We start from the raw sequence: 17342 nt of genomic DNA on the forward strand, positions 1-17342 counted from the left end.
CACTCTTAATATACAATCTCTCCCAAACACACACTGTTATGCTCATGTGATTACACACAACATTTACATCACCTCAATCCACATATATTGTATTTCTAGTGTGATCACACACAACAGATTTGTCACTCAAGGATACCTTTAGCTTATTTTAGCTTCCACACATTTTGTATTTCTAGTGTAATTACACACAATATATTTATTACTCACGGATACCTTCAGCTTCCTTTAGCGCCCTTACCACTATCTTCTCATTAGTTTTATATTCTTGAAAAGAACGAAGGATCTTTTCAATCTGTAAGGTGCTTGGTATTCACTGTATCCAGTGCTCTACTACACTCCCCTATATACCCATTTGAGAATCAGGCTGGAAAACACTTCCGGATGGAGTTCGCACTCCCCCGGGTGAAAAGTCTGTCTGCTCAGAAAATCCGCCTCCCAGTTGTCCACCCCTAGGATGTGGATTGCTTAGATAGACAGCAATTGTGGGTCCCCACCCACCGAATTATCTTGGCTACCTCTGACATGGCTAAGGAACTCTGCATCCCCCCCTGATGATTGATGTAAGCCACTGAAGTTTTGTTGTCCGACTGGAACCTGATAAACTGGACCAAGGCTAACTGGGGCCAGGTCAGAAGAGCATTGAAGATTGCTCTTAGCTCCAGAATGTTTATAGGTAGAACAGACTCTGCCTGAGTTCACAATCCCTGAGCCTTCAGAGAGTCCCAGACTGCTCCCCATCTTAGGAGACTGGCGTCTGTTGTCACAATCCCCCAGGAAGGTCTGTGAAAGCAGGTTCCCTGGGAGAGATGATCCTGAGACAACCACCAAAGAAGAGAATCCCTTGTCTCCTGCTCCAGTAGAATCCGTGGAGACAATCCCACATAATCTCCGTTCCATTGACTGAGCATGTTTAACTGCAGAGGTCTGAGATTAAAGCGGGCGAACGGAATGATGTCCATTGCCGCCACCATCAGCCCAATTACCTCCATACACTGAGCTACTGATAGCCGAGGAGCGGACTGAAGCGCTAGGCAAGAATCTAAATTTTTTTATTTCCTGACTTCTGTTAGAAAAATCCTCATTAATAGGGAATCTATTATGGTTCCCAAAAAAGTTACCCTTGTATTTGGAATTAAGAAACTTTTTTCCAAATTTACTTTCCATCCGTGAGATCGCAGGAAGGATAACAACATTTCCATGTGGGACCTTGCTTGTTGAAAGGATTGTGCCTGGACTAAGATGTTGTCCAGATAGGGCGCCACTGCAATGCCCCGTAATCAGGGACCCCATAACCTTTGAGAAAATCCTGGAAGCTGTGGCAAGGCCGAAAGGAAGAGCCACAAATTAGAAATGTTTGTCTAGAAAGGAAAACCTTAGAAATTTGTGATGATCCCTGTGAACAGGAACATGTAGGTACGCGTCCTTTAAATCCACCGTTGTCATAAATTCTCAAAAAGTGCAAAACTGATACAGCATTTGGATAATGGCGATGTGAATAACCCACACATAAAAACTAAGTCCAGTATCAGTGGATGCTTGAATCGAATTTGGGCTCCTATCCTTTTCCTGCAATCCTTGGGAGAGCGTGTTCCTGTCTCACTCTGCATATACGAGTCAGCTGAGCGGCTCCAAAGTCTCAGTCTGCTGAATATTGCACTGGATGTACACCTTGGTTTGTGAGTACATTTGAGATACATATACTTACCTTCTCTTTGGTCCCTCTGGTATCACACTAGGCACCTCTATTTCTCATCCCATTTTTTAGGATTTGGTTCTTAGTTGTCATAAATTGACCCTCTTGGACCAAAGGAAGAATAGAACGAATAGTTTCCATCTTGAAGGACGGTACTCTGAGGAATTTGTTTAGACTCTCGAGATCTAAAATTGGCCTGAAGGTTCCCTCCTTTTTGGGAACCACGAAAAGATTGGAATAAAACCCCAGACCCTGTATTGGAACAGGAACTATCACTCCCATGTCGGAGAGGTGCCGTAGACAGTGTAAGAACGCCTCTCTTTTTGCCTGGTCTACAGATAATCTTGAAAGCAGAAACCTGCCTCTGGGAGGAAAACTTTTGAACTCTAGTTTGTATCCCTGAGACACTATGTCCACTGCCCAGGGATCACGAACATCTCAAACCCAAGCCTGAGTGAAGAAGGAAAGCCTGCCCCCCACAAGATCCAGTCCCGGATCGGGGGTAGGCCCTTCATGCCGTCTTAGATTCAATAACAGGCTTCTTGGAATGTTTTCCCTTGTTCTAAGACTGATTGGGTCTCCAGGAAGACTTAGACTGTTCTTGCTTGGAAACGGAAGCAGAAGAATTTCCCTTGAAGTTTTGAACAAAAATTACTCCAACTTCCCTTTTGTTTATTTCTCTTATCCTGAGGGAGAAGGTGACCCTTTACTTCCCGAAATATCAGAAATTATTTCCGTCAAGCCTGGTCCAAACAAGGTCTTTCCTTTTTAAGGAATCGCTAAAAGTTTAGACTTAGATGATAAATCCGCAAAGGCTTTAACCATAAAGCTCTGCAGGCAAGAACAGAGAAACCTGAAATCTTCGCTCCCAGTTTGATAACCTGAAGGGAAGTATCAGTAATAAAGGAATTAGCCAATTTAAGAGCATTAATCCGATCCTGGATTTCATCAAGGTGGGTGGCTGTCCAATTAGCATCAGACAATGCATCAAACCAATAAGCCGCCGCAGTAGTGACGGTAGCAATGCACACAGCTGGTTGCCATTGTAAACCTTGATGTACATACATCTTTTTGAGTAACCCCTCTAATTTTTTATCCATAGGATCTTTAAAAGCACAATTATCCTCTATGGGGATAGTAGTTCTCTTGGCCAGAGTGGAAACAGCTCCTTCCACCTTGGGGACTGTTTGCCAAGCTTCCTTGACAGAGTCAGCTATGGGAAACATCTTTTTAAATATAGGAGATGGAGAAAAAAGGGATACCAGGTCTCTCCCACTCCTTAGCAATGATCTCAGAAGCTCGGTCTGGTACAGGAAAAACCTCTATTGAGGAAGGTACATCAAAATATTTGTTTAGCTTACTGGATTTCTTTGGATTAACAACGACCATATTGTCGCTGTCATCTAATGTAGCTAAAACCTCCTTAAGTAACAAACGGAGGTGCTCCAGCTTAAACCTGAAGGATACAACTTTAGTATCAGCAGTAGGAATTGCACTGTCAGAGTCTGAGATTTCACCCTCAGATGCTACCGAAGTATCCTCCTCCTCAGGATTCTGGGAGGGGACATTTGAAATAGCAACAACTGAGTAAGTAACCTCACCTACTGAATGTCTAATCTTCCTCTGCCGCTTCCCCTGCAACATGGGAAAGGCAGATAATGCAAAAATCCAAAACCGCAGAAGACATGAGAGAAGCGATTTCTTGCAACGTAACTCCAGGAGGAGTTAGAAGCGCAGGGCACTGCATGTGTGGGCGATACAAGTTGGGACGCTTGAGGAGAATGCTGCGGCATATATTGAACATTTACATTAGACTCTTGAACAGCATCCTCCTTGGAAAATGTTGGCTCAGAAAAAAGTCTATCCCTGTAATTGAAAGTTCTCTCAATGCATGAGGAACAGAAAGGGATTGGTGGTTCCACATTGGCATCAAAACACAAAGAACAAGTGACACTTTGCAAAGCCTCTTGGTCCATTCTGACTCACAACAAATCAAAATAGCAATAATATTCTCAATTTTTAATAAAGAATAAGATTGAGAAAAAACGTTACTGTCTCTTTAAATTTTAAATCGCAACTTTTTTACTGAAAACTTCAGAAAGCGGTATAAAGCTAAAAAAATGAAAATAAACACCTCTGCACCTCAGTTTGTTTGCTGAGGTGCCTACCTGCCCTGCAAACACCGGAGTTAGACCCTCTAGAATTCAAACGATCCAGACTCCAGCAGCAGACGAGATGGCCGATTTACCGGTCCTAAAAACGAATACATTGTAAACAATCATGCGATTCTAGATAACCCCTTGATTCCTATCTCCTCCACATTTGGAAGCAAGAAAGAAAGTGGCGCACACGGAAGATTGCCACCTCGCTTAGCTCCTCCCCTCGAGGGCGTCTCAAAATAATCTCCCGGTCGGCATATTGAATTTTATTTTAACCGCCAGGAGAAGTGAAACCACCATATGTTTAGCCAAGCAGACTATTCTCAGCCCCAGTGCTTGCAAAATCTGCTCTCCAGAATAAGAGAGAGAAATGTCCCCTTTAAAATAAAGTACTTTGTTATAAATTAGCCCTTATTTTGTCTCCTTGTCTTTGAATAAAGTGCCCAATTTTTCTGAGAGCTTCTTCCCCAGAAATAAACAAGCCAGCACTTACCTCATAAAACTGCCCGACAGCAAGGCAGCTCACCAGGTTTGAGAGGTCCTCTCCCTCACATAGACCTGTGGAAAGAAAAAAGACTGAGTATTCCCCTCAGGCTTTCAAAGTTAGGGCAGCATAAATTACATGGGAGGCGCAGTGAGGATTATGTCCCACAAGTTCCCATTGCTCTAAAGCCACCACTGCCCTACTAAAGAGACTGATATGGGCTATGGCTACACCCTAGGACAAAGCAGCACAATCTTGTACTACTTTAAAAATAATAAACTCTTGATTGAAGAATCTTTTCTAACACCTAACATTACCACTTCCTTGCTCTAACTGAATTCAAAGAGAATGACTGGAGTGTGAGGAAAGGGAAGTGATATTTAACAGCTTTGCTGTGGTGCTCTTTGCCGCCTCCTGCTGGGCAGGAGAGATATTCCCAATAGTAATTAGGTGATCCGTGGACTCATTGTGTCATTAGAAAGAAAAGGGTATTACAATGATGCCTCAATATTGAGGCATCACTGCAATACCCTTAAAGTATCTGGAAGCAATCACGATTGCTTCCAGCGCTTGAAACCCAAGAGGACGTGCCAAGCACGTCCTTGGTCATTTACTGACACTTTTTGTAGGACGTGCCTGGCATGTCCTCGTTTGTTAAGGGCTTAAAATAGCATGATCTATCTGAATCATGAAATAAAAATATTGTGTTTCATGTCCCTTTAAGTTAAATTTAACATTTGTCTAAAACCTACCTAATTCCCAACTAAGCCAGTTAAAGGGCCATTATACACTCATTTTTTCTTTGCATAAATGTTTTGTAGATGATCTATTTATAAAGCCCATAAAGTTTGTTTTTTTTTAAAAATGTATAATTTTGCTTATTTTTAAATAACATTGCTCTGATTTTCAGACTCCTAACCAAGCCCCAAAGTTTTATTTGAATACCGTCAGCTACCTTCTCCAGCTTGCTCCTGTTTGTGTAAAGGGTCTTTTCATATGCAAAAGAAGGGGGAGGGGGGAGTGTCTTATTTCCCACTTGCAGTGGGCTTTCCTGCTACCTTTTCAACGGCGCTAAACTGAGAGCTTATAAGTAAGTTTTTAAACAGTTTTATACTGGATTTTTATATCAGTATCTGTGCATCTTATTCTTTATAGTAGTGTCTATTACATGCAGTTATATGGAAATGAGTGTATACTGTCCCTTTAATAGTTTTTGGCATTATGTTTGCATGAAAATTGCCCTTGGGAATTTTACTTCCAAGCTATCTAGTTGAAGCAAAAAAGGAACTCTCACTTGTTTAAGGTATAGCATAGTTAAAAGTAAACACCATTAAAAGGGACATGATAACCAAATGTTGAAACACTTGAAAATGATGCAGCATAGCTGTAAAAAGTTGACTAGAAAATATCACCTGAACATCTCTATGTAAAAAAGAAAGATATTTTACCTCAAAATGTCCTAAGTATTCACACCCCATTGTAAAGGTCTTTAAGCAGCAAATCAGTATGTCTGTCCTGGGACCTGCAAGGGAGTGTGCCTCATGCACACTCATGTTGTTTTCCTATTCAGTTTAAGGAAATTTAGTATGAAATCTCATGAGATCACAGTTCATGACCTCAGCACTGCTGATACTGATTGGCTGATCATTTCTTCCATTTTTTTTTTTTTTACCTGCAGCTGGACAGCAGCTGAAGTATAACTGTTTACACAGAACTTACTCTGATGAGCTGAAGAAATTGTAAGGTAAAATATCTTCCTTTTTTTACAGAGATGTTCAGGTGATATTTTCCTGTCAGCTATTTACAGTTATGCTGCGTCACTTTCAAGTTCTTTAGCATATGAGTATTATGTCCCTTTAAATATAATACAGTTACAAATGACACATTTTTTCTCAGCTGATCTAGTTTGTATTAAGAAACGCACATTGGTCCTTTTCTTTTACTGCCAGACGGATAGGTCTTTTGTAGCCACTCTGTTTGTTCTTCTGAAACATCTTCCGCAAGTCTACTTGCAGGGAAATACCTGCAGCAGGAGACACTGTCACAGAGCCCTTGTCAGAGCTACACAAAGAAAAGAAAAAAAGAAATTACTGTGATGACAGGAACTAATTTATGGAACTCAGGTAGTTGTATGAGGAAGTTCACTAAGACAGTTGTAAAAAAGATTGCTGGTGAGTGTAGAGAGACTAGATGAGGCTGCAGAGATTAAAAAGGGACAGGGAATTGTTAAACTGTTTTTCACTAAAATGTGTTTCCAATGACATGATATACCAATAAAATGTATGAGAAATATATATATATATATATATATAACACCTCTCATAGTGCAAATCAATTTAATACAATAAAACAAATATAAAAATACAAGAACAACTTAGGGTATTCCCTACTCACAAGTGTAACCCCAATCTAATGAGGTAAGTATAGGCAGATGGATCTCAAAATGTCCCCACTTGTATTCTATCTTTGATCCCAGTGTGGTTAAAGGTCTCCTCACTTTAAAGTGCTCCTGACATACAGCTGGATCCTAGGTGGAGAGACAAGTGGACCAATACTGACAGCGAGTACCACTGGGGATATCGACAAGACTTGGAGTGAGGAGACCTTTAACCACACTGGGATCAAAGATCGAATACAAGTGGGGACACTTTGAGATCCATCTGCCTATACTTACCTCATTAGATTGGGGTTACACTTGTGAGTAGGGAATACCCTAAGTTGTTCTTGTATTTTTATATTTGTTTTATTGTATTAAATTGATTTGCACTATGAGAGGTGTTTCTGTGTGCTTGTTTTTTTAGATTTCTGCAGCTGTACCATTTTACTCAAATTGAACCTTGAGTTGTTTTGTGACGAGCAGCACTGAACACCATCTTTGGATTTCTATCACATTTCGCCATCAGAAGGATAAGACTTTTGTATTTATTTTCCATTTGGATGTCTTAGATTGCGATAAGTATGTGAATATATTTTTTTATCTTAATTTTGCCATTATACTCTGCCTTTTTTTAGAACTATTTATTTTATAGTAGTCAATTTGCTTACCATCATACTATCATATCCTCTATAGTATACCTTATTACGAGTGTGCGCAACTCTGGTTTTCAGTGGTGATACTCACTCTGTATATATATATATATATAAATATAAATACACACACACAAAGTATGAGCCTAATTTATTAAAGTTACACAAAAACTGTGAAGGCATAATCAGAATTTGAAAAAGCACAATCCCAAATACACTGCTGCCTACAAAATAAAATAATAAAATACAAAATACAAAGTGCAAAGTTTAAATGTAATAAAATGTTATCTGAAGTGTAAATTGATATATAATAGAAAGCACAACGTGTAAATGCAGCAGAACTATAATATCATGTTATGTCATACAATGCAATATTGCACTGGGCTTGTCTCTATTACATACAGAAATGCAGGGAATGCCCTTTGTAGAAGCAAAGCAAAACCTGCCTTTTGAAAATTTCACTAGGGATCTCACAGTGCTGGAGGATCATTTTAGAATATCTCACTTAAGAAGAGAGGTTTTGATTATCAGGGCCTTAGAGGGGACAATTCAAAATTAACATTTTATCACTTATCTCTCCTAACTCCCACTGGGGATTTATTCTGGCAATGTTTATACAGTTTTTATATAGTCAATACTTAAAGGGATAGTCTAGTCAAAATTAAACTTTTCATTATTCAGATAGAGCATGCAATATAAAGCAACTTGGTTCAGCAACTGGGTAGAGCTTGCTGATTAGTGTCTAAATGTAGCCACCAATCAGCAAGCGCTACACCCAGGTGCTAAACCAAAAATGGGTTGGCTCCTAAGCTTACGTTCAAACAAAGATACCAAGAGAACGAAGAAGAATTGATAATAGGAGTAAATTAGAAAGTTGCTTAAAATAGCCTGCTCTATCTGAATAATGAAAGTTTAATTTTGACTAGACTATCCATTTAAAGGGACAGTCTACACCAGAATTGTTATTGTTTTAAAAGATAGATAATCCCTTGTTTACCCATTCCATAGTTTTGCATAACCAACACAGTTATATTTATATATTTTTTACCTCTGTGATTATCTTGTATCTAAGCCTCTGCAGACTGCCCCTTTATTTGTTCTTTTGACAGACTTGCAGTTTAGCCAATCAGTGATGGCTCCCAGGTAACTTCACGTGCATGAGCACAGCGTTATCTATATGAAAAACATGAACTAACACCCTCTAGTGGTGAAAAACCTTAAGAGGCGGCCTTCAAGGTCTAAGAAATTAGCATATGAACCTCCTAAGTTAAGCTTTCAACTAAGAATACCAAGAGAACAAAGAAAAATTGGTGATAAAAGTAAATTGGAAAATTGTTTAAAATTACATGCCCTATCTGAATCATGAAAGGTTTTTTTGGACTAGACTGTCCCTTTAAGTCTAAAAACTTTCAGTATAGTTAGGGATACCACAGGCAAATTTAGCTATTTCAAATGCCGAAATAAAAGGTACAATAGCTATATGTATACAATTGAATACACTACAGCAGGTAAAATGGATCATTGTGAAAAAATTGAAGGGGAGAACGATTTAGTGTACACTGTCCCTTTAAATGGAAGATGGGCATATCTTGTACTCAAGCAAAAGGACCAAAGAGGTCAGAGTAATAAAGACTGCTCTCTAGGCAATATACAAGTTGGTCCCTGTGAGTAAGGAACAGCTCCTGCTATTTACATATCAGCAAACCCTTAAAACTTCAAAGATTAGAGACCTGCTTGTTATATCTAACATTTTGTATATTATAGCCTTTTCATATTATGTAATTTGACGGTTTATTCATCTATTTAAAAAAAGATTTCAGTCTATATACATAAGAAAAGATATTAAAAATACTGACAAATAATTTTGAGACATAATAGAATGTATACAAGAGACATGGCAAAGTGATATCCTAGAAAACTGCTTTAGTACATGGAATAGAATCATTGTATACTACAATCAGGGATATATTAAAATAAGAGCATTAATAATGGGGGAGAATTTAATATACTGCTTCCTTCAGGTATACATGCAAGATGCTCCTGGTGTTTACCAATGCTGGGGCAAACCTTTCATTTCAAAATTTTGACTGCCAACATTATTCCTGTGTTCTCACTGCTTCAATAGAAATACACACTTACACAGATTAGACCACTGCAGGCACTCTGTAACAGACCCAGAAAATGACAAACAATACCCCTTTAATGCCTTAGCTTAAATAGGTATTGTGTAAAAAAATATATACTTATTGTCCCTTTAAGAAAGAGCATGTATTACAAGTAATAGTGTTTAAGTAAAGTGCATTGATGAGCAGAAGCAAACCGTTCACATATGCTGATATAACTTAACACTTGGTTAAATAAATTGCATTACAGGCATTAAATTGCAGTATGGTTTACTCAGGATTTCAGATCTCTACGTTAAATGAGCATAACTCTTTATATAAGAAAACACTAGCAATACTGTAACCTCTCACCTGAATGCTGAGTTGATCTGAGAATTGAGATTTGGTGAAAAAGCTGTCCAAGTGTCACCGTCTCCTTGCCATTCCCAGCGTGTCTCCAGCTCTGTATTTGACTCAAGTTTTTCTTCTCCTTCAATTTCTGGACACACATCTCCATTCTCCAATACAGACTCACTTTTCACAGCAATCTCAGTTTCAGGGTCAGTCTCAGCCTTGCGTTTCTGGGAAATCGCTAAGCATAATATGTGGAATATAAAAAATAAACACAATGGTCATTTTATCAATTCTCACACTTCTAAGTCCATTATAGGCTACTGCACTATTTAAATTTCACTATCAATTTCATTGTTTTGTTTCCTATGATGCTGTATAGGTTTTTTTTATAAAGTGTCACTTTTCAAATAAATTTTTATTATTCTCAAAAAAGATAAATAATAATCTTTTAAGAGAATAAAAAATCCACACAATTGCTTCTAGTAGCCTAAATAAATTATATGACAGACTTAAAGTGAATGTAAATTTTGATGCTAAAGTGCCCGGTTTTTAAAAATTCGATTAAAAACAGGGGCATTTTAATTAATCAAAATTTACATTACACTCGTATTTTGAAAAAATACTTAGCTTTTAAACTTGACAGCCGCTCCAGCTTCCTCCGTCCGTCGCAAAGCCTCTTCCTGGGTCTAAAATGAGGAACCTGGCTTCCTCCAATCACGGCGTTGAATCAGACACTGACTCCCCCGGGGGGGGGGGGGGGGGGAGCCGTTATTGGAGGATGACCGATCCATGATTTCTGACGTCAGAAATGGCTTGCGACGACCGAGGGAAGCTGGAGCGGCTGTCAAGTTTAAAAGGTAAGTATTTTTTCACAACACAAGTGAAATGTAAATTTTGATGAATTAAAGTGCCCCTGTTTTTAATCGAATTTTTAAAACCGGGCACTTAACATCAAAATTTACATTTACTTTAAAGGGACATTAAACACTAAATACATGCTAGATAGAAAGATACATTCAAAGAAAAGATTAGTCCACGAGTAACATGTAGATGTATTTTTTAAAGTTTCATTAGTTGTTTAAAAAGTGACAAAATAAGTGTAAAGTTTTAGTGTCTATAAAACACTGGGAGCTGCTATGTTGTAACTTGTGTTACCTTCTCTGCTGTGGCCAATTAGAGACAGTTATAAATAGGTCCCTAGAGTGTGCAGCCAAAGGTTGTGCTGGATTTAACAGTGTTCTGCACTTCCATTTCTAACAGGAACTGAAAAGCTCACAATTTCAGAATGGAATTACAGGCAAAGAGGACAAAATAAATAATGAAAGTATACTGCAGAGCTGTTTTATACAGGGAGTGCAGAATTATTAGGCAAGTTGTATTTTTGAGGATTAATTTTATTATTGAACAACCATGTTCTCAATGAACCCAAAAAACTCATTAATATCAAAGCTGAATAGTTTTGGAAGTAGTTTTTAGTTTGTTTTTAGTTATAGCTATTTTTGGGGGATATCTGTGTGTGCAGGTGACTATTACTGTGCATAATTATTAGGCAACTTAAAAAACAAATATATACCCATTTCAATTATTTATTTTTACCAGTGAAACCAATATAACATCTCAACATTCACAAATATACATTTCTGACATTCAAAAACAAAACAAAAACAAATCAGTGACCAATATAGCCACCTTTCTTTGCAAGGACACTCAAAAGCCTGCCATCCATGGATTCTGTCAGTGTTTTGATCTGTTCACCATCAACATTGCGTGCAGCAGCAACCACAGCCTCCCAGACACTGTTCAGAGAGGTGTACTGTTTTCCCTCCTTGTAAATCTCACATTTGATGATGGACCACAGGTTCTCAATGGGGTTCAGATCAGGTGAACAAGGAGGCCATGTCATTAGATTTTCTTCTTTTATACCCTTTCTTGCCAGCCACGCTGTGGAGTACTTGGACACGTGTGATGGAGCATTGTCCTGCATGAAAATCATGTTTTTCTTGAAGGATGCAGACTTCTTCCTGTACCACTGCTTGAAGAAGGTGTCTTCCAGAAACTGGCAGTAGGACTGGGAGTTGAGCTTGACTCCATCCTCAACCCGAAAAGGCCCCACAAGCTCATCTTTGATGATACCAGCCCAAACCAGTACTCCACCTCCACCTTGCTGGTGTCTGAGTCGGACTGGAGCTCTCTGCCCTTTACCAATCCAGCCACGGGCCCATCCATCTGGCCCATCAAGACTCACTCTCATTTCATCAGTCCATAAAACCTTAGAAAAATCAGTCTTGAGATATTTCTTGGCCCAGTCTTGATGTTTCAGCTTGTGTGTCTTGTTCAGTGGTGGTCGTCTTTCAGCCTTTCTTACCTTGGCCATGTCTCTGAGTATTGCACACCTTGTGCTTTTGGGCACTCCAGTGATGTTGCAGCTCTGAAATACGGCCAAACTGGTGGCAAGTGGCATCTTGGCAGCTGCACGCTTGACTTTTCTCAGTTCATGGGCAGTTATTTTGCGCCTTGGTTTTTCCACACGCTTCTTGCGACCCTGTTGACTATTTTGAATGAAACGCTTGATTGTTCGATGATCACGCTTCAGAAGCTTTGCAATTTTAAGAGTGCTGCATCCCTCTGCAAGATATCTCACTATTTTTGACTTTTCTGAGCCTGTCAAGTCCTTCTTTTGACTCATTTTGCCAAAGGAAAGGAAGTTGCCTAATAATTATGCACACCTGATATAGGGTGTTGATGTCATTAGACCACACCCCTTCTCATTACAGAGATGCACATCACCTAATATGCTTAATTGGTAGTAGGCTTTCGAGCCTATACAGCTTGGAGTAAGACAACATGCATAAAGAGGATGATGTGGTCAAAATACTCATTTGCCAAATAATTCTGCACTCCCTGTATATACAATTTATCATTTTATATTACCATCTCAAAGTGTTTAATGTCCCTTTAAAGTGAATACTGCTTTTTCAAATATGTTAGACACAAAAGTATCTATTAACGTTACATATTATTTTACCAAAGCTGTAAAGCATTGTTGTCTAACATAGTGTTCAGGGTGGTGACAAGAGTCATACTAGAAAACGCAAAAAATTGCAACCGCACTACACAAGTGAATGGGGACTGCTATTTGTACCTACTTTTATTTTTGCAGTGGGTACTTGCTGGAGTGCTTATGCAAGAATCAATGATTCAGAAAAGAGTAGAGTCAGAAATGTTAATTTCTGGCTCCAAGGGCAGATTGCATTTTTTAGCACTTACTGTCCCCTATTACTAATATAGGTATCAAAACCTTGAATAGGAAAGAGATGTGGGTGGAGCAGCGTATGTCTAAAATTAAAACCTAACTTTTATTTCAACACTTAAAAAAAGAAGAAAAAATGATAATAACATACAATTAAAAACACAAATTCGCGTAGAACTAGGAAATTAGGGTTAAATTGTACCCTGTGTTTAGTATTTGGATGGGGTAACGATATGAGAGAGGGGTATCAATATTCAGATATTATAGTTCTAGAATAAGGTTATCTGAAGAGCTGATGTAAGTGTGGATTCTCTTGTATCTCTGACACCTGTGTTATTGTGTCAAATTATTGTTGTGAATGCCTATAGTGTTACTACAAATGTTTTATCTCTCTGATCTAACTGGATAATATACACCTCCTCTATTGGGCTTGTGTTACAAGCTGAGATGATGAAGTATCGTACTCAATTAAATTTATGAGAGAATAAACTGTTATGATTTAAGATTTTAGTATTGTGTATATATACAGAAGTGATTCTGCTATATGTATTGAACTTGTATGATTTAGGATTGTAGTATTGTATATATATGCAGAAATGATTCTGCTGTATTTATTGAAGTTTAAATATTGAGAAGAAATGTATAAATCGAGTTGCAGTGTGTTGTAAAGATAAGTGCCTTTAGCTAATGCTTAAATAGCAATTTATATATTAGTTCTTACACACGTAATATGAGCATTCCCCTTATTTCTGGGGTACTCTGCTTTATCCAGAAGTTGTTATATCTTTTCTCTTAATTTTATTTAAGTGAACAGATTTTTTTAAAACATGCATATAGACGCTTCTATATATATGTATTTAGTTATTTAACTCGTTAATACCGATATTTGTATCAATAGTTGGAGATGATATAGATTAATACTTGTGATCAATGTCTTAGTGTGATAATGAGACTTGGTTGTTATTGTGCTTATTGTTCAGTCTATTTGTTCTAGTAAACATGGATACTAGTGGAGTATTGGGGTCGCAAGCTTCAAATGAAATAGTTATTGGTTCTATTTTATATATAGAATCAAGTCAGTATCGAGCTGGTTGCTATTTCCCCTTAGTATCTATGTTGGCTTTGAGTTAAATACAGTTTTGTGTGATTCAGTATGTTACATTGTTTTGTATATTTTTAAATTTTCTCAGAAGTCACTACACTTGACCTAATGTATTGTTTCTTTATTTGCTGACACTGTTGTATATGTTTGGTCTATTCAGTCTTAGATCTTGCTTGCTAGTACAGGATTTGTTCACAATATTGTTTATATATTCTTGCGGTTCACTTGTATTATTAATTAATACGGTCGGCTGTATAATACCGCAATGGTTTTATATATCTAAACCCTGATAGCTTTCTTATATAAATTTCTTATATTTATATAGCTCTTTATAATTATGCTATTGGGTAGACCAAACAAATGTGGGTCTTAATTTGTTAAAATAACAACTGAGCTGAGTCAGCAATAGTCCCCCGGTTTCCAGCAGTATTGTTTGGGAGCCGGTATATTTTTAGGTATAACAGTCGTGTGATCTTTTAGAGTGTTGACTAGCGTCAGGTAGATTGTAGTATATTCCGGTCAAGTAATACTGAAACTTCTATAACGGCAATTACTTAATAAAGTTCGGAGTCACACTTGTTTTCTTTTCACATTCACACTATATTATGGTTTCGTTATCCTTGCATTCACAACGTATTTAAGTAATACTGAATCTAGAAACATCCACTTCAGCTTCCCCCAACTTGTTTTTACATTAATCCCCAATACTCATTCATGCATTCATTGTTTTATCTAAGTTCTACGTTCTTTTGCTGATTAAAAACTAAATGGGTTGAAATCGAGATGTCAACCTCTCCCTAACATGTTTCGCCGTTTGTAATTCCGGCTTTTTCAAAGGGTCATACTACTCTTTATTTTAAATAGTGCTCTGCTCTATAAGTGTCTTGTTCCTTCCTCTACACTATGTGCACATTTCAAAACCTGTGAATTATATGCAGGTTTAAAAGGGACATGAAACCCCCAAAAAATCTTTCATGATTCAGACAGAGCATACAATTTAAAAAAAAACAAAAAACTTTCAAATTCACTACTATTATCTAATTTGCTGTTTTCTTTGTATCCTTTTTTTAAAAGCATACCTAGGTAGACACAGGAGCTAGCTACTGATTGGTGGCTGCACATATATGCCTCTTGTCATTGGCTTACCGATATGTTCAGCTAGCTCCCAGTAGCACATTACTGCTCCCTCAAATGATACCAAGAGAATGCAGCAAAATTTATAATAGAAGAAAATGTGAAAGTTTTTAAAAATTATATGCTCTGACTCATAAAAGAAAATATTTGAGTTTCATGTCCCTTTAAAGTGATTGTAAGTTTTTGCATATTAATTGTTAACTACTTGTTCCCAATGTTATAAATATGAAAAACGCAATAATATTATGTCAAAATAAAATATATTTATCGTTATTTTTATCTCTAAACTTAGCTGCGTTCTATGCATAGAACTCCTCCCAACCGTCTTCTTCCTGGTTTTGCCCCAGCATCATTGTAAGAGCTAACACCCACTCGATGACGTCGCTTTCAATCGCATTCACGATCCGTGCTCTCGCTTTCAATCGCGTTCACTATCCGGGCTCTAATTTGCGCATGCGTTTACTTTTAGCATGACAATACGCGCATGCAGTCAGCTATCAGTACGCTGTAAACCTCTGATTTTTAATAACAATTTCATGCACAGTTTATCTGTCTTGTTTTTTTGCGGCATCCTTCATTATTATGCCCTTTACCTATTTCACAGTGGCAGATTTATCTGCCACTTGTTTTTGTGACACTTTGTCACAGTAATATACTTTCTCTGTTCATATCAGTAAAGCTCAATTTCAGTCCTCGTATGTCACTAACAAGCCAGATCAAAGCCAATCTAAGGTTTTACTAATTTGAGGTGAATCAGAGACTAAGCAGTGGTCCCACCGAGGCAGGGGAATACTAACACTCTGTCCTGTTAGGAGTGCTCAAGGGTAGAAATGAGAAACACAGCTTTCTTTGATATGTCATGTTTACAAAAGCTACATCAGAAATAAATAAATAATGAAGTCCAATCTCTGGAGTACACCTTGCCAATGCCCCAAGTACCCCCAGGGGTATACCTCCCACAGGTTGAGAAACTAGGCTGTAACCCTATATATAAAAAATACAAATAACCTATTATTTACCAAGATATGTGCAATTATTGCAAACACCTCAGACATATACACAGGCTTTCTTGCGCTCATACATTTAATATAAAATTACTAAAAATAGTAATTTGATATGTCACAGCAAAAAAAGCAAAATGATACTCCAATGTTGATAAAAAAAAAGCTTTAATGGCTACAAAAATTTTGCTTTTTTTGCTGTGACATCGCCGGAACCAGAGATTTGATGGAGTAAGTTATTACTTGTTTTCCCCAAGTAAATCTTTATGTGTATTTCATTGGAACCTATCCATGTTTCCAGTTTATCAAGCTACATATCCGTGGGTTGACCTACACATGAACAGACATTATAGATCTTATGGAGTGAGTATACTGCACTCTTGTTAATTGGCGTTTATATACACAACAAGTCTATTTCCTCTTGCCATCAGAAAGTTAAAAGATATCTACATATCCTCATTTCAATATCAAGACCTGCCCCATCTACTATTGAAACCTTAGATTCAAAATATGCTGTTAACGGGACAGAAACTGTAATTTGAAATTTACTGTAATTCATTTTGAATTTAGATTATTTTTTATAAGAGTTTTATTTTACAAGAAAAAGAAATCTTTGAAATGTATTGTTTTTGTGGTATGTTTTATAGTGCAGATGACCTGTCAAGCACACACTTGATGTGATTTTCAAAATGCACTGGTATTCTCTTTAATTGTATTTTGATGCACAAAGTGTCTTTATATGCAGTCATGGAACGTGAACTTTAGTGTTAGGTAAAAAGTTATTTACTGCACATCGGAGGCTATTTATTATTAGAAAAAACAACACGCAAGAGAGAAAGCCATGGAATTTGAGCAACACTGACACAGTAACAGACTCGTATTTTACAGTTACAGTATTTTATTTTACTTTGTCATTTTTAGTGGAGCATGTTTTTTGTCTATGTTGTGGTTAGTGCGATCAATAATGTATTTTTATTATGATTCCATGAATACTTCAACACACATTATGCACACACACATAGCTACATTACTATAT

General features: G+C 37.5%; 1 protein-coding gene across 1 annotated transcript in view; it reads right to left on the reverse strand.

The window, feature by feature from the left end:
• Positions 1–17342, reverse strand: part of PARP2 (poly(ADP-ribose) polymerase 2) — an 84634-nt gene that overhangs the window by 67034 nt on the left and 258 nt on the right. The window contains exons 2-3 of the mRNA XM_053702233.1: positions 9838–10057; positions 6261–6397 (exon numbers count right to left, since the gene is read on the reverse strand). Of these exons, the coding sequence (XP_053558208.1) occupies positions 6261–6397; positions 9838–10057 (357 nt within the window). The remainder of the gene's footprint in view (positions 1–6260; positions 6398–9837; positions 10058–17342) is intronic.

The sequence above is a fragment of the Bombina bombina genome, chromosome 2 (genome assembly GCF_027579735.1).
Source record: "Bombina bombina isolate aBomBom1 chromosome 2, aBomBom1.pri, whole genome shotgun sequence".
Classification (NCBI taxonomy): domain Eukaryota; kingdom Metazoa; phylum Chordata; class Amphibia; order Anura; family Bombinatoridae; genus Bombina; species Bombina bombina.